The sequence below is a fragment of the Rhea pennata genome, chromosome 6 (genome assembly GCF_028389875.1).
Source record: "Rhea pennata isolate bPtePen1 chromosome 6, bPtePen1.pri, whole genome shotgun sequence".
NCBI classification, from domain to species: Eukaryota; Metazoa; Chordata; class Aves; order Rheiformes; family Rheidae; genus Rhea; species Rhea pennata.
Genome location: NC_084668.1, coordinates 39,514,022 through 39,531,625, shown reverse-complemented (window position 1 = coordinate 39,531,625; position 17,604 = coordinate 39,514,022). Strand labels below are relative to the sequence as shown.

The following is a 17,604-nucleotide window of genomic DNA, read 5'->3' as shown; positions in this document are numbered from 1 at the left end:
TCTTTTTCTTGATTTCTGTCTTCTATGGAGATTTCACATCGTAGAAGTATTTTAATTTTTCTTTTGAAATATCTAGATCAGAATTTTTTTTTTCCTTCCCTGACAAAGTATCCCCAGAAGAACAGGGTTGAGTGACCCTGTGGATGTGTTTATGAAAGTATTCCAGAGGGAATGATGTCTGTGAATACTTCTGGCAGTGTAACCATCAGCCTGGACTAGAGAACCACCTGAGATGTTGGTTAGACCAGGCTGGCTGACTGGTTTAAGCTGCGTGGCTGTGACTACACCATAAGCAGCAGCCTAGGGAGTTGGTATAATGTTAGTGTGAGTGTATTTGTGCCTCCTGCAGGCCCACTTTCAGCTGCAATGACCGAGCATCCGTAACACCCTTTCTGTGGCTTGTTCCGAAGCTATTGAAAACGTCCTGCCTCTCTCGTTTTGGAAATTCCCCTTGCTCGATTCTTTTTCGTGCGAAGGGAAGCTCTCAGCGGCCAGAGTGTGAGACGGCCATGCATCTCTTCAGTCTCTTTTTTACTGCGAGCTTCTTTGGTCTCCTATCTCAGTGGGCTGCTGTCTCGTACTGTTGTGTTATTACTCACAGGTGATAGCTTGTACCTGTTTTCTTGGTGTCTCTGCTAGCCAAAATTCCTGACTTTTGGCTTTGTGCAAGAAATCCAGCGTTATCAAAATTATTTAGCTGAGATTTACATCTCTCTGCCTTCCCTCCCCCCCCCCCGCTTCCCATCGTTTCCTTTTTGTTTTCCTTTTGTATTCTGATTTTTCTTTCCTCTCATGCCTTGACAGTCTCACCTGGAATACGCCAGCGCCTATCCAGTGGTGAGAATAGCCCGAAAGTTGCAGTGGATGTTTAAAAACTAATTGTGAAGGGGAAACTAACACTGTCATAACTGATCTAAGATAAGGAATGATCTGAAATGATCCTGATGGTATTTTGAGGTCTCTGACATAAAGGCCCTATTTTATCGCCTACTGCTCTGACGCATATATCCAGCTCAGATGAGAAGCACCCAGTGACTAGGGAGATCTAAACCAGGTCTAATTCATAGTTATCATAGGACAGAATAGCACAACTAGTATTTTCCCTCTCTCTGTTAGTCTGCTCATCCTCTGACCAGGTACGTCTACATTTATTTCAGCATGAAGCTGGAAAGGTATAAACCCCTCACGCTCACTTTGAATAGGTCTAGCAAAGGTAGCAGGACAAGCATGCTGCCTACCAACGATGCAGCTCGTATCTTCAGCTTTCATCTTTACTTTGAAAGATAAAAATCAAACTCTGTCGCTAATAATAAGACTACACAGTATGGTCACCGCATATATTGGAAGACTCTTGGAAGAACAGAAAGGGCATGGAGGGGGAATGGAGGCTGAGACTTTACACGCTCGGTTTTGAAAATTTACTCATGCTGTTAACAGTGCTCGCTTGTGACAGCGCTGTGTCGGAACAGAGCTCTGCTTGTTCCTGCAAGAGGCCAAATACGGTTGCACTTCTTTTATGAAGCTACTGAACGACTATCGCTTTTATTTCACTGAAACGGCTTTTATTTCTTCCTCAGTATTTAGAAAAGCAAGCTGCGGAGAGCAGTTTTACAGACTATAGTTTTCTCACCCTCTTCATTCCCTGCTTTATTTCAAATTAGGAATGCAATGAATCTATTTGTGAGTGACCTATATACAGAAATAGTTCAAACACATTTGGATTTTGCATGGATGTATTGATGTAGTAAGTATAGACAGCTGGTAGCTCTATTAATTGACTTAACCCAGCAAGCATGAATAATGTTAACTGTGGCTACTAAATTTAACAGTGCTATCATCGCTTTTAGAAATGTTCTTTAATAACTAGTCATTTGAGTTTGATGTGATTTGATTTTTTTTTTTTTCATGTGTGCTTACTGAGCCATGTTCTGTAGAGCTGGAGAAGTATTGGACTGATATTTTTGCATGTTGATACGCATGCCTGCCTATAGATGGGTGCACATAAATTCGTTGATCTTCTTTCATCCTGCATTCTTAATCTCACTGCAGGCTGGATTAGAGAATGAGAGGACCAAAAGGAAGAGCTACTCCAAAGCAGTATGTATCTTGGCTGTCTGTTTTAGAGAGGTTTTTACATGCAAAACCATTGTGTGATGGGACTGGAGAATATTTGCAAGTATATTGGCTCTGAGAGCTAACCAGCCAAACTGTGTCAAGGATGCAGTGTAACTCTCTGGACTTGTTGGGTGTGTGTTTAAAAAAAAAAAAAAAAAAAAAAAGAAAAGAAAAAAAAAAAGAGTATCCCTTCCTTTGCAAAATGTAGTATAATCCAGTGGTGTTGTGGATAAAGAGTATCTGGAAAACCTCAAAACCTAACTTGAGTTTTAACATTACACAGAAATAGATAAAAAGGATGGAATTTACATAGCAAAGGCTGCGTTCCTTTATGTAAGGAGTAGTACTGTTTTACATGTGTCAAAGTAATGGGTTAGTACTGATCTGTAACAACACAAGTAGCTAGAGCACAAGTAACGTGCTTTTTTTTTTAAAAAAAAAAAAAAAAGCTTGTTTCTTCTGTTTCTTCTAGCTAAGAAAGCTAAGAAGCTTTAAATAGGGGGAAAAATTCCAGGGTAGAGGGAGCTTGCTTAAATGCCTTCCTTGTCTCAACATCAGTAGCATCTTGTGTGGGAAACAGAGCCTGGGATTACTTTCAGGTTGGAATGCCGAGTTAAGTATTCAGAGCAATGCATGGCATGTTGCAAACGGCAGTGCTTCCATCCGAGGAGATGCTATATGTTGAGATGATGAAATGCTAAAGAATTTTGTATCTCCAAAGGAGATTAACGTTAATCGGGAAAGTTACCAGTACCCGTATCGATAGGGCACTTCTTAGCACGTGGGAAAGCCAGACCTGAATGAAAGGTAAAGAATAACGAGCTTTAACGCCTCGGGCACTTGAGCTGAAGTCTCATGGGGAGCGATTGCAGGGATGAAGGAGCACACAGAGTGGGCAGAGTCGTGAGCTGTCGCTGCAGGGAGGAAGGGTACAAGTCACCCTGAGAGGTTGCAGTGGCTGGGCTGGGAGTTCACCAGTAAATTGGTTCTCAGTACCTGAGAAGCAGAAATCAGATGTGTGACTGAGAACAAGTGTGAAGGAGCAGCATTAGCTTTTAAGGATGAAATCAGTCCAAGGCACAAAGTGTTACAAGCATAAATGGACCTAACAGCAATGAGAAGGCTTTCGACATCCATTAGATGCAAGAGGGAAACGCAAAAGAATATGGTCAGTTATATCGCTATGAAGGGAGAACAAGTAAAATCTGAATATTTCAGCCTCCCCAGTGTGCCGTCTTGTTTGCTTCTCCATTCATAAAGATTATGAGCAGCTGGTAAACATTTTAATGTAGCACAGAACAAAGCTCAGCAAGATCTGGTGAAATGCGCCCTACAGAACTCAAAGAACGGTCTGAAATGCTACGTCTGAGGCGTTTGCTTTTGAGAAGGTGAGCCGGAGAGGTCCCTGGGGACGGGGACACAGTCCTCCTAGTGGTCTGGACTATGGAGCTTGAAGTCTAAAAGATACTAAGGTAAACTAAAAAAAATGTGTTTAGAAGTGCCTCAGAGATACAGTGAGAAATAGTTCATCTGGATTAGCAGAAAATGAACCATGTCAGTTCAACTTAATTGCCCTAGTTAGGCAAGATAATTCTTTTAAGTGCATAAAAGAAAAGCATGAGACCTTAACTACAAGGTTTTGGGGGAGTTTCCACAAGACATTCTTATATGAAACCTTGGTCAAGATCAAGTCCTTGTAAAATAATGCACAATCAGTTGAAAAATAACTCTGTTAGAATAAGATACAGTTTATGGAGAGGCTCTCGACTGGTCTGTTCCCCTCCAAGACAGCATCGACTGCTTCGAAAGGAGAAACCGGTTCTGCAGGAGTCTGTTGCTAGTTGTCTGACTACCTGGAGCGAAGGAGATCTCACGCAAGGTTAGAATGAAAATGCTGGTGACAGTAGGAGGCCGTTTGCCAGAACGGAGTAACAGTGGAAACAAATGAGGACTGGTACATTTAATGAAAGGGGAAAACTTAAATATGCTAATGCAAACATAAGGAATTCTGTGCAGGAATAATTCAGAAAGGGATTTGAGGTAATTGCTGAAACTTAACAAACTGTTGAAAAAAGACTAACTTAATTCTTCGGAGTAGTAGCAAAAGAAGTAATTGGTTTACACGGAGCTGTTGAGGCTGCAGCTGGAGTGTTGTCTTCAGCTCCTGAAGAATCCCCCTAACCATTCTTGAGCAAAGTGTTAGAGTATATGTTTTTGCTTGAAAATCAGTTGCAATTCAGGCTATCAGTTACTTGAAAATTGATTCAGGTTGGCTTTAGTGGATTTGCGTTTCAGGAACGCATTAAAATTTAGACTTTAAATTTTTATTTTTTTAATTAAATTTCCACTCCCAAAACAGGAGGATTCTCTGCATTAAAGCAAACCTCATCATGTAGTGATGCTAACATGGTGAATTGATTGAAAAGTCTGAGCTTTTAGTGGTATCGGTGTAGGTGATTTTTAAGGGTCTGTCATCTCAACTTCAAATGATTTGTTTCCAGACTAAAAACAGCCTACACCATAGTGATTTTAAATTTCATCTTTGACCCTGCTGCCCTAGGGCCTTGAAGTATCTCCCCCTGCATATGAATTGCTGACTCTGAGTGTCCTTTTTCTTTCAGAGAACACCTATTTGTGTCACTGTTGAACGTGGTAGCAGACAGCTGAACAGATTAAAATCTCTTATTAACCTTTGGATTGCCATACAAAATACTTGCATGTGACAGATGGTCACTGTTCTAGATTTAGCTGGGAAAAGCCAGATAGAAGAGGTTTCCTACAGCATTACACGTTTGCTAAATTGAATTTCTTAAGGAAAAAAAATGCAATTATGTTTTTTGCAAGCAAGACTATCCTTGACATTTTTGGCTGGTTTACGGGTAGAGACAGACCCAAAAATGTTCTTATTCTTAAGGTTTTCCTATGGGCTGTTTGAAATTAGGACCTACTTCTGCACTTGTATTCCTGATGTATCTTTGAAAAGTGCCATCTCTGTCTTTGCTCTTCATACATGATGACTCTTACTACAGTGCTCTTTTGGGTTTGCTTCAGTTTTTTCTCCCCTTTTCTTTTTTTCTTCTCTTTCCTTTCCTTCCATAACAGACCAATGGTTACGAGGAAGACGTGTATGGATCATCCCAGAGTAGAAAATCTAGCAGGGTTAGTAGCTGCTTTATATTCATATAAAAACTATTGCTGCCTTTAATAGGATTAAAGCTAATTAGCAGATTCCTTTCCATGGTAAAGCAAGTTTTTCCTGTCTTGCACGTTGTGGCTTTGCAGTTTGTTGTATGCAGAGATGCAGCAATAAGCTATTAAAAAAGAAAAAAAAAGTCCCTGTGTGGGAAAGGAAGTCTGTGAATGTGATGCCAGTAGAACTTGGAAGGCAGAGTCCCTTAAGCTTGTTATCAGAATTGGGTAAAAGTTAAATTATAATGAGAAATACTTTGCTGGAAGCTAGCCTGGGGGATTTCCACGGTTCCAGGTAACACAGTGACTGTTTTCTAGTCTGTGCAACACTTACTCAAATATTCAAACATTGAAACTGCCAGTCCTCACACATCATTTAGTCCATGTCTTCACATCTGCCCGTGTAGAGTGGTCTTTGGCTTTTGAAGTTTGCATAATTAAATATTTTTCCTTTATAAACTGCATCCTGGAGTTGCTGGAAACTCCTACAGAGCTGAATGGCTTGTGAAAGCGTTACCACTAAAACTAGGTGATATTACCATTGATTCACTGTATTTCTAGAAAGGGAGGAGAGATGCGGAGCTCTTTAGGAGCGGTCGTTGCCGCCCACGCTTGCAAAGGTATTAAACGTTGCCTGGGAGGCCTGGCACACGTGTCCGTGGCCCCCCGTACCAGCACGGGGCTGGCGGCAGAAGACAGCACGGAAATCATTCACGGAGCAGGGGGGGAATGCAAGGAGGTGGCGTTTCCTCCCTCACCGCCGGCCGCGCTCCCGGCGGGGCTTGGCGCGGCTGCGTCCGGCCCCGGCCACGCGGAGCAACTGGTTTATCGCGTTTGAGAAGCGACCTCGTGAGCTGATGATGAGATTGGTGTCCCGTTTCCGCTAGTCACCGCCAGCGCTCAGTCGGACTAGGCAGGTTTTATGTTTTCTTAATTCCTTTGGCTTCGTAAGATGTGTGATTTCTTGGAATACAGATTTCCAGGCTGCACCGAAAACAGCTCGAGTTTTGGAAGTTAAATATCCATGTGCGTTCGAAACAGCCGTTTAAGAGTCCTTCCCAGGATATTGTTGCCTGTTCTACTTAGGCATGTAGTATGCCTACAGATGCTCTTCCTAAAGCCTTGGGGAAGCCATAATACTGAGCTCCGTTCGGTATTATAAACATCCTGCTGCTTTCAGATGGCCTGCGCTCTGCTAAGCTGCGTTTGGTGGCTTCGTGTTAACGCGCTTGCGAAGCAGAAATTCCTAGAGATAATATGCTACAGCAGAAAATCTGAGCTGACATCCTCTACTCCAGCACAGGTGCCCCGGGGAACAAACAGAGATGTTATCTATAAAAGCAGATTAAATAATATAGACTTAAAACCTCTCTTTACTTTCTGAAATACTATCAGAGTTGTTAAATCGTCGCTCTTGCTATCTAACTTGGAGTTGAATTTAGATCTCCCCTCTCTTACTGGGTGGAGCAAAAGTGGAAGCTTGGTAAACGTTGGCTAGATACTAGGCATGACTCTGCATGAGAGAGAGGTTTAATTTACGCGTACTGCTTTCTTACCAGTAGAATTTTTCTTTACAGTCAGTCTTGCTGTAGCTGACTGTGGCCTGTTCTCTTTTCCTGACCAGCACCCAAACAGTTTTGGTCCCTGGTGGTGGTCTGTTTCTCACAGCCCAGTTGGCACCTTCTGATACCCTTTGCAAGCCTGGGTTGTGGGTAGAGCTTGTAGGGCATAAAGAATTTCCTGGGATTCCTCCTAAGGCTAAGAATTGTAATTTCTCCAGGAGCAAGTAGAGGAAAAGACAGAGAAGGATAAAAATATAATTCCCACATCTGAGTCTATAACCATCCAGAAGGTCTTCTGTCTTTTAGAAAAGTCTTATAAAGCAAAACTGCTCAGCACCAAAAGTCCTCCCTGCCTTGAAGCACACGCTACTTTTAAGCAATCCCAGTCTGGGCAGTACTGGGAGTGACGGACTTGTCTTACGTGGCCAAACTGCTGCATGCTTTGCCTAGCAAACCTGCCTGCCTTAGCCTTCCCAGGCTGCATGTGCTGCTCTCAGTTAGTGAATGAGTCAGGCCTGGGCTGGAACCATCATCTTGAAGGAGCCCGTGGAGATGCAGATGAACCGTCAGAGATACCCCTGTGCGCAGGTGGGCTGTTTTGATGTGAACTGACTTCCCTGGGGAGGCTCTCACAAGAAAGGTAAAAACAAATCCTACCGGTACGCTATGCACGCTATTCCTGGTCACGCTCTCGGATTCACAACGCTACAGAAAGCGTTCAAGGGCCGGGATAGATGTAAAAACGCTTTATGGATTCAGGTAAGAATACAGATTCAGGTAACAAGCTAAAGTAAGATGCCTTTTTATAAAATGCAGGTGAAAGCACTGTTTGCACCCTCTCCCTCTGAGCCATTTGGAGGTCTAGCTAAAGCAGCTCTGGGTAAAGAAGCACTTTGTCCTTCCATCTCTACCAAAATGTTTTGCAAACAGAAAAATACCACTTATCACTGGGACATACCACATTGCATCCAGTCTGGTACTTCCAAGTTTACTTTCCTCTTTGCCCTAAAATTAAATTATTGGAACTGTAGTGCTAATTAGGAGAAGTCTAGTCAGGTGTTGGTGAGGGGAGGATAGCTTGGCAACTGTTTTTTGAACGCCCTGGGAATGTTTCCTCTAACCGCTGAGTTGCAGCACTCACTGGCACATTCCCACGCGTTCCCTCTCCTTCCAAGTAGCGAGACTTCCAGGTGTGGGAACCGGCAGCAGACCAGGCTGGTTTAACACCGAGCCTTAAACCTTCTACCCGAGCTGAAGAGAGAGAGATCGGGGGCCAAAGGCCTCCAGATACAAAATTCAAATGGGAGACGTGGAAGCCAGCTGCCTTTCTGACCAGTAGGTTTTCCTGTGCTTGACGGGCACCGGCAAGGGGGAGCCGATACATCGCCTGCCTGGTGGGACTGCATGGGCAAAGGACTAAACCCCGTGAGGCAGGAGGCTGCTCCCCTGGGTATGGAGCTGTGGCGCGGCTGTTCTGCGCTTGAGCCTGGAAGATGGATTCGTTTTCATTGGAAAACAAGTCAAACGGGTATTTTGCCTGTAGGACACTATACGTGTAAGGTAAAAGGCCTTTCACTCTTTTAAAAGGGCTCAACTTTAGAAATGGAAAGGGCACACAATTTTCACACACCGTCATATCTTTAAGCTAGTTTCCTTAATGCAATTATGTTACCTCATTTTTCCCATCTACAATCACCTTGGATTCTTGCTGTTTGTAAGCACCTAATTTACTGTTTCTTTTCCATTTAAATCAATTAAGAAACTCATCCATATTACTAAGCTGAGTTCTCAAGGTTATGTTTTTTTTTTTTCTTTGTTATTAATGCAGGCTTCGTATTACTCTGATCTTGGTCTGCACAACAGTGGCTATGCTTCCACGTCTCAACCTTCTTCCCAAAATGGAAATTGGGTCTGTTGCCCTCCGGTTTTACCTGGCCTGCACTCCTTGCCCTGCCCTCCTTTGGATAAAACAGCCTCCTGTGTTATAGGAATGAATAATTTGGGCCAATTTTCAAAAGTCTCTATAGCTCTCTAGTTGAATTTGAGAAAGCAAAAAAGAAAAGCAAAGCCCCAGCTTTTTGTTAATTGTTGGAGTGAGCAGTGGAAAACTATTTTAAAAAGGGCACAAATAGTTTTCCTTTGCTGCTCCTCCCTTTCCTACAGTTACCTCATTCGCTACTGACCTAAGTTGGTCTGGGAAAACATGCAAAAATCTTGATTAACCAAAGTTCTTCCTTCTACTTGATGATTTTCTACTCGCCTTGTCAATCTAGCAAGGCCGAGCTTGCCCAAAACGATACTGCGAGCGAGTAATTCATGCCAGAAGAAAACTCCTACAGCTTTCGAGCGGTCCGGGAGGTTGGCTTGTCCTCTGCGCGTGCCCCGAGCTCGGCCCGCGTGCCGGCAGCAGCTCGAGGGCGCTACGCGTGGCGTGCTCGTGGGAACGCGGCGCCCTGAGCGTGCACCTATTGCACCTAGCTGTGCCCCGCGCGGGGTTTTGCGTGTGCTCTCTGAACTCACTCGCTGCATCCTCTGAATAAGGATTACTAACGGCAAAGGCGTTTGGTTTGTGATGCTCTGACTTAATAATTTTTCCCCCTTATGTTTTATTTTATACTGAAATACACAAGATACCTTATAGCTATGTAGAGCACTCAAAATACCCTGAACCATTCTGTCTTCGGTTGAGCGCTTCAACCTGGCTTTGGTTGAAGCGAGGAGAAGCAGCCCTTCTCGCTGCTCACTCCACATGCGCGTGTTTGAGACAATAACAACATTAACAACCTAAAATTAAATGATATTGTTTTGCTTCTGCATGGTGTGGTTTCCTCCCTTCCTGTAGGAAATACGTGTGCGTCTGCTTTCTATTCCCAGTCCGTGGGAGCTGAGATCTAATGCTTTCACGCCACAGATGATCTTCTAGCTTAATAACCTCCAAAAGTCCTTACCGAGATGGTTAATTCTGCTATAGGCACCTTTTTTGTGTTTCTTTTTATTTTCTTCTATGCAAAAAGGTTTTGTGCTTGTCTTCCTCAGCCCTCCTTGCTGTACAGCGATGCCCTGCCAGCCAGAAGTTACAGGGTTTGTCGTCCTAACGTCCTAACCACAAACACAGAAGCTGCTCGCTTTCGGCCGTGCATCTGTTGTCTCTCGCCTGCGTGGTTCCCGCTGGATCCGTGTCTCGCTCACCGTGGTGTCCCCTTAGAGTCTGATCCTGTTGAATGCATGCGTGCGATGCTCAAATTTTACTGGTCCTTCCTCTTGGAAGCTCATGGAGTAGTGATGCTGCTGCAGGCATCTGTCTGGATGAGGACAAGGGTCTTTGTTTTGGTGCCAGAGCAGCCAGAGAGAGGCAACATCAGTTCTAACTGGTTGCGTAGTAGTAAAAAGCTAAAATTTTGTGGCCAAATTCCCCTGTTCCTGTTTTTAAACTGTAAAATGAGCTTGTGGCAGATTTTGTTTTCAAGCACTCTAAGATAGTTTCCTGCTCCCCCCGTGCTTTCTGGGGGGAACATGTAAATATGCTAAACTGGAGCTAGATGGGTGTCTTAGAATATGCATCCTCCTCCTTTCACCATACCTTGGTAAACTGGCTTTTAAGCAAAATTCATCAAAATGTTTCTCCCGTCCTTCGTCAGGACTAAAATAAATAAATAAATAAATAAATAAAACTAAACAGATGTGAACAGTTGAAGAATTGATGTAGCCACTTTGGTTATAGGTAACGTAAAACGTTGAATTGAACATTGGAAGAAATATTAGAAATGCATGACTGCGATGGATTTGAGTGGTGGTGATGGGGGGGGCGGGGTGTGGAGGGAGGTTAATTTGGTTTTTGCACGTGCCTTACGGACTTTCCCAGCTCAGTGAATTTGAGTTGTGCTAGTTCTTCACTTGCATGATGCTTGTGACTGTTCCCAGGAGATGTCGCTGTGCTTTGTGCGTGCTACTCGTTCCTGTGTGTCCTTCACGCTGCACCTTGTGACTTGGTAACGCTCCAGCCCGAAAGCAGAAGCTGGGTCCACCAGGCCTGTGCTGACTCTGTCTTTTAATCGTAGGCATCCGGGTATGACGAGAGCGTTTACAGTGGGAGTCGTCGGTGTAGTGCCTCTAGTTCTCGTGCCGTAAGACGTTTTCCGTGTTTCCCTGTTGTCTTGTCTCTGTCCTCCGGTAACCTGTTTTCAGCAGAGCGCAGTCCTTCTCGGACTGAGGAACATGGAAAAAATTGTGGTGGAAGATTGGTAGCTGGTGCTCCGTGCGGAGCTGCAAGCGCTGCTTCCACGAGTTTCTCTGGAGTAAAAAGCACTGATTTATTTGCTGTTGTAATGCTGTCTTTGGGCATGCATTGCCCTCGAGGGGAGGGGAATTCAGCTCTGCCTTTTAGCTTAGTTTATAGATAAAATACTTTGGAAAGACCCCACGTAAAATCCCTTCCCTCTCTGGGAATTGATTTTTTTTTTTTTTTTTTTTTTTGAGAAGCAAGATTAATGTAGTTAAAAAAAAAAAAATCACTTCCCCGCTGTTACCACATTGGCACTTAAAGCATAAAGTACACTAATTGTGCTGAGCGTCTTGTTGCTACTGATCTCCTGCTTCGGATCGCTTCTGGTTTCGCCGCGGTCTCTCCGCGCATCCTTGTAAAAACGCAGCGGGAAGGATCGGCTCGGCCGATCGGGCCTGCCGCTCGTGCCGTGCCGAGCTGGTTGGCGGTCCCCGGAGCCTGTGGCGCTCTCCCCTCCAGAAGGATGTGCCGTTTGGGTAGGTGTCAACACAGGATGGTTTTGGAGGACGGCAGACAAGTGAATGCAGAAGATGAGGCTGAGCCAGGCTTAGTCCCAGCTGACTGACCAAATGCCCCACGCTCGAATATCCTGCCGTGCAATATGTACAAAGCACCTATGGAATAAATAGGTACCAGGAAACATTAGTATTGGACTGCTCGGTAGGGTGGTTTTTAAATAAAAATTTCAGGTTTATTCCATATCCTTTTTATGTTAAGCATAAAACATCGCTGATGTTTATCAGTGATGGCTCCAGGCTCCTCTGCCAGGACTGCACAACAAGAAAAGCCTGAATTTTTACATCAGATTATTATTACTATTCAGGAATTGAAGTGGCTGTGTTTGAAAATAGCTGTAAACTTTATGGAAGCCAGTTCTAAATTTGGCTTATTTTTGTCTGTGAAATGGAAGCACGAAGCCGACGTCGCTTTAGGCAAGACATCTAAAGACGTGGCTTGGTCATGTGCCGGGAGTGTAATGCTTTAGAGTTAGAAATTAAGCTTCTGGTTGTATTGTAGCTGGGGTTATTTCTCCCTGTTATAACTTTTTTTTTTTTTTTTTTTTTTTTTTTTACTGTAAGCTTATGCTTTTTTATTTGCCTATTTAAAAAAAAAATTAAAAAAAGCTCACAAAGGTCTTCTGTAAGGTAGTTTGAGCTGCTGGAAAGAGCAGTTGCTTCTGCTCGTTCCTGTCCTCGAATGCCGCTTTCCTTGCGTCGCTATAGACTTTTGCACCTGAAAGTCGGTGCAACCGATCTAGGCTCCAAACTTTAGAGAACTGCTGGAGCTGGTTTTAAAAAACAGGAAGGAAAAGGAGAGAAGAAACCTTGGTTGGCCTCAAAACCCAGGTCACTGCTACCCAGCAGGGGTGCGAGCTTCTGCCGGGAGCCTTCGGCGGCGGCATCGCCACGGTTTGCTGCGATAAGTGTCTCAACAAGTAGATAGGGAAGAGTTCCTAAAATCGTTAAAATGGAAAGGTGGGGGCCTTTTATATTTTTTTTTTTTTATTTTTTCCCCTTCAGCAAAGAGCAAAATAAATGTGACAGTCGAAACAGCCTCTCTGCAAAGGTTGCATCCGCAATTTCCTTGCAGTGGTGGCAATAGAAAGAAAAAAAAAAAAAAAAAAAAAGGTCCGAGTAAACGTCAGATGACTTTTAATCGGCGTGTGTTCTGAACGTATTTGGAAAAAACTCCCTTTCACGTGTATGCTTGTGTGTTTTTTTCTATAAAACACGTAAACATGTGACAGCATAGAGCTGCCGTTCTGGAATCTGTGGGAAAAGAGAAGGAAATAATTCTGGAATTGATACGCCGAAAAAGTTTTAGTTCTGTTTCCCAGACGCTTAAAGCGGGGAATGAAGGTGAAAAGCTTTAAGCGCGTTATATCCTCCGGTGATAAGCAGTAGAGACACGTTCTTTGTCAGCAACAAGTCAGCCCTGCGCGTTCTGCATCACCGGCTGGGTATCCGCTTTTAAGGACCAAATCTTTCTCTGGCAGGAGATGAGGGCAGCAGGTGCTGGAAAAGCAGGAGGGATATTCAGTCTCTGAGATGGTTCCAGTTTTTACTTTACTCACCACTTAGCTAAGCGCTTATTTTGGCTGGTTCTTGCCTCGACTTACGGAGCACGGATTTATTTTACGCGCGCACGGTGTTGGGGGGGAAAAAGCAGGAAGGAAACTCCGTGGAGTGGTGGGGTTGCACCGTTTGTATAGAGATGAAGGTTCCTTGGTTGTGACCGGTCTCGTAAGATATTTAAATAAAACGTTAGTCTGTCTGTCCTGCCGTTCTAAGAAGGGAATCAAAACTCTGCTCAGTCCGTCCCCTGGGATTGCTGCTTGCCTTGATCTGTAAATTAATACCTCAAATACCTATTCTCTGACTTTAATTGCTCTTCCTTCGTCCCGGTGCATGGAACCATTTTTGTAACTAACTTCAGATACTCCGATTCCTCTGTCGCTTCCCTTCCACTTCTAATTCTTTTCTCTTCTCTCTGCTTGCTGTTCTCGGTCAATCTGCGGCAGCCTTCAGAGTACAGCTGCTACCTCGGCTCAGGATCCCGGGCGTCTTCAAGAGCCAGCTCTGCTCGGGCCAGTCCAGTGGTGAGCTCCTCTATTTCTTTTTCTTTTTACTTAAGCTGTTTCATTCCTGTTCTTCAAGGTCTCTTTTTTGTACGCAGAGGTCGCTGTCTCTTTGCTATGATCTTAACTGGATGTGCAGAGCAGTGCTTAAAACAAGGAAGAGGGAAGAGAACGGGGTGAGAAATTACCAAAAAAAGGGGGAGGAGGTTGGAGAAAAAAGAAAGAAAAGGAGGGAGAAAAAAAAAATAAAAGCATTGCCACACAAACCTGAAGCACACTTCTTTTTCATTGCCATAAAAACTGCAAAACTAGGCTTAAGGCACATTGGCAAGGGTACTGTGAAAAAGCACTAGTGTTTGTTGATGCAAGCGCTGCATCTGCTTTGGTTAGAAACCCCGAATCTCACTGTAGTTACCAGTATGTTGAATTTCCCCCCCATTCAGATGTATTTTGATGTTGAGTTGCTGCAAGTTTGCCAAACTGCTGCATTCTGTATTGCAGAGGAATAGAAAACTGGCCAGAGATTGTATTTGGATGTATTTGCTGGATTGCAGACAAGTGGGCGCTTGATCTTTGGTGTTGTGAAATAACTGCTTTGGGGGAACTCCTGAGCAGCTGTGGCCGAACCAGACTTGAATGCTAAAGATTTTTCCAACTTACTGTAGCTGACCAAGGCAAAACTTTTCTTTTTTCAGCCTGTCTTTTACTGATTGAAACTAATTGCCTCATTTTTTTCTTTCAATGGCATCCGCTGCTTTCTCTTTAATTATTCCAGCTAATCCTTTACAACTCTGAATTTATTTCCTTATTGATTTCAGAGCAAGGGTGCCTGTAGCAAAGTGCAGTAGCTCACTTTTCAGGGGAAACGTGCGCCCTACAGTAGCCTCATGTATAACAAAGTTAATTTTTCCTAGAGAGCGGTTTTGAAGCGTTCCACCGAGTTTCGGTAAGCTGCCTTCGCTACCAGCAAGCGTTCCTTGCAGCAACGTTTCCACGTGCCAGTTCTCTTGGGACCTATCGCTTACTGCCTACCGCATCCCCAGGATAGGAAGCGATGAGGAGGGGGATACCGTAAATTAACACATGTAATATGCTTCTCCAGTCATAACATCCTCTTGCCTTGGTTGCTTAGCTGAGGAGCTGAAACTTAAATGCTGTAAATGTTGCCTTAAGGAGTAATTAAGGAGAAGTCAACAGGGTGAGATGAGCTTTTGGAGCGCTCCTTTTCAATAAATACACGTAGTCTGCGGTAACAAATCACTTTATATCTGATGTCCCGTCCATGCCCACCAAAACACAGCTTGCGATTTGCAAACCTGTGCGCGTCGCTGGCATTTTCGCCCGCGGTGAGAACGGCACGGTAGGTCTGCGTGGCGGCGGTGAGCCTTCTGGTGGCTGGGCCAGCCCTCCGGGCGCGCGCAGCAATCCGCGAAAGACGCTGAATAAATTTGCTCGAGCCAAAGAAAGGGGAACTGATAGAAAAGAGCAGGGGGGAAATTCCAGACGTGAGCCTGCGCTCAAGTGTCGGCGTTCCTTAAAGGAAACGGTACGCTGACTTTTTAAGTGACTCTTCAGGAATTTTGTCAGATGCCGTATGACAGCTAGTGAGCTGTAAGTTAATCAGTATTTTTAATTAGTTCCTGACTCTGAGGGAACTGTGAGTTCTTGCAGTGTGTAACTGCTATTAGTAACACTTGCCTTAAATCATGTTTCAATTATTCCCAAAGCCAAAAATAATTAGATTAACCAGGGATTCCAACCAAGCTCTTTGAGACTCAGGTACCTACTAGCTTCCATTATGTGTTTTTCATAAGCAGTCCGAGACATAAGCAGTGCAAGTTGCTTATGGCGGTAACAAAATGCAGCTTGCCCCTCCCGGGAGCTATAGGGCACTGTTGTCTTTTAATTCTCCACTTAGGTTTTGGACTGTTTGGATGTGAGTGGGTGGAGGTGGTTAGCTGCGCCAGCAAAGAAATTGGAGAGATGCCCAGCTGAATCTTGGCTGCAAGGAGACAGCAGGCATTTTATTATTATTTTATTTATTTTTTTGGTTTTTTAATCGGTGGTTTATTGCAGGGCATGAAGCACTTCCGTTGTTTTTGTAGCCTTCAAGAGGTGAGAGTCGGTGCTGCAGCGAGTCTGAAGGCACCGCTGTAGCTTTGCCTCTCCTGTAAGGTAGTACAAGCCTTGCTGCCCGGGGTGGTCTGCCTGGCTCCAGGCTTCGCTGCAAGATTTCAAATTACAGTGCTGGGTGAATCCAGCATCTCGTGATGGCTTCTCTTTCTTTCTCTGCCGTATTACACGATGCCTTTTCCTGCAACTCGCAGTGAGGAACCTCTTGCTTTGCCTTCTAATAGGGGATTTGAGGCATTTCCAGTTGCGCGCTCCATCTTGGCAGTAGGATGGTGAATTAGAGCCGTGCCTTCTCAGTTAGCGCAGCAGTTTATCGCTTCCACTCGCGCTGTCCTGAAATGTCGCCTGCCTGGATTTCCTCAAGGAAGGAGAAAAATCCCTTTGGGCAACCACAAATAGCTTGCAGCCTCACTTCTGGCAGTCCTTGTGCTTACGAGAGGTAAAGGGTGGTTGGTTGTTGGGGTCTGTGCAAGCAGTTTATTGCTAACCTCTAAAAATGAATTGCTCTTGCCCTTAATACATCAAGCCATATGCGTTTTTGATTCTGCTTTTAATATACTTGGCCATGTGTGCACTTACTTAATCCCAAGCTTACTTTTCAAAAGGCTGGCAGAAGCCTGGGACTGTTGCATTGAAAAGCTGAGTCTGACAGCTTACAAAATCCAGGTATTGTAATTAAAAAAAAAAAAAAAAAAAAAAAAAAACATGAATGGTTAAGACTGAAAGTGTATATGATTTTCTTACATATGCAGGCATTATTAGGCAGAAACCCAACGTGGAATTGTTCCCAAGCCTGCTTAAATATCAGGAAAAAACATACTGTGAAGGGAGAGCCACTCGGTTTAACTTCCTCAGCTGAAAGGTCCTTGCAGCCTGTAAGTCTTTTCTCAGAAATGTTGCCCCCCTCTATCACTGTCCGTCAAACATCGTGCAGGGAGCTGCCGCAGCTCGTACCTGCCCGGCACGGCCTTGCGAGCCTGCGCTCTCCTGTGTTGTGATGGTTGTAATACAGTAACTATCAGGAGGATGCTCAAACACAACATGTAAATATTTGCTCGTCTTTGCATTTTTAAGGCTTGAATATATCAGCATCAGGTTTCTTGATTGATTTTTTTTTTGATGTTGTGAATAGCCATATTTTTCCCCGCAGTCCCTACCAGTAATTTTCTGCTGCCCTTGCAGTTATTGCAGATACGCAAATATGTCGTGTTTAATATAAGCCAGTAGGGAAAGGCAGTATTTGGAGCAGATTCAGAATGTTGTAGCGTTTATCCGGGGAGTTTCATAGCAAAGAAAGACAAAATAACAGGAGAGGGCCCATCTTGTTGTTCTGCATTTCGGACTAACACTCCCCCTTGTCGCGGGCCCTCGTGCAACCCCGCGGCACCTCCCTCTTCCTCCATGGCAGGCCTGCGAAACGCAGGACCGCGAAGGCGAGCGCGGTTCGGAGGATGCGCGCGGGCCTCGGGCCGTGAAGCAACGCAGAGCCGCGGGTCGCGTTCCTTGCTGGAAGAAGCTTGTAATGCTCTCGCCAGAAATGCAACGAAATCCATAGCAATTTTCCTGGTCGCCGTTCGCTGCGTGCTCAAGCTTTGCTTTCTCTCCTTTACGCTTCAGAGATTTATGTTACGCTTGTATCCGAGCCTGCCACTGATAGCGTCTGCATTTGCTGCAGGCCTCTAGGGGAGAGGATTTGCTGCAGTGCTACCTTGCGTTTCAGATGCTGGCAAGTTTGCTCAAGCAAT

At 44.4% G+C, this 17,604-nt stretch overlaps 1 protein-coding gene across 15 annotated transcripts in view; it reads left to right on the top strand.

Annotated features, from left to right (window-relative positions):
• Nucleotides 1-17,604, top strand: part of LRRFIP1 (LRR binding FLII interacting protein 1) — a 110,608-nt gene that overhangs the window by 64,336 nt on the left and 28,668 nt on the right. For 9 of the 15 annotated variants that reach the window (XR_009958861.1, XM_062579478.1, XM_062579469.1 and 6 more), the window contains 7 exons: nucleotides 805-837; nucleotides 2,050-2,097; nucleotides 5,218-5,274; nucleotides 8,695-8,775; nucleotides 9,903-9,947; nucleotides 10,925-10,990; nucleotides 13,670-13,747. The exons of 4 other annotated variants lie outside the window; for them this stretch is intronic. Coding sequence is in view for 10 of the 11 variants with exons in the window: in XM_062579478.1 (XP_062435462.1) it covers nucleotides 805-837; nucleotides 2,050-2,097; nucleotides 5,218-5,274; nucleotides 8,695-8,775; nucleotides 9,903-9,947; nucleotides 10,925-10,990; nucleotides 13,670-13,747 (408 nt within the window). In the remaining variant the exon portion in view is untranslated. The remainder of the gene's footprint in view (nucleotides 1-804; nucleotides 838-2,049; nucleotides 2,098-5,217; nucleotides 5,275-8,694; nucleotides 8,776-9,902; nucleotides 9,948-10,924; nucleotides 10,991-13,669; nucleotides 13,748-17,604) is intronic. 2 more of the 15 variants (XM_062579465.1, XM_062579466.1) reach the window with 2 other exon arrangements.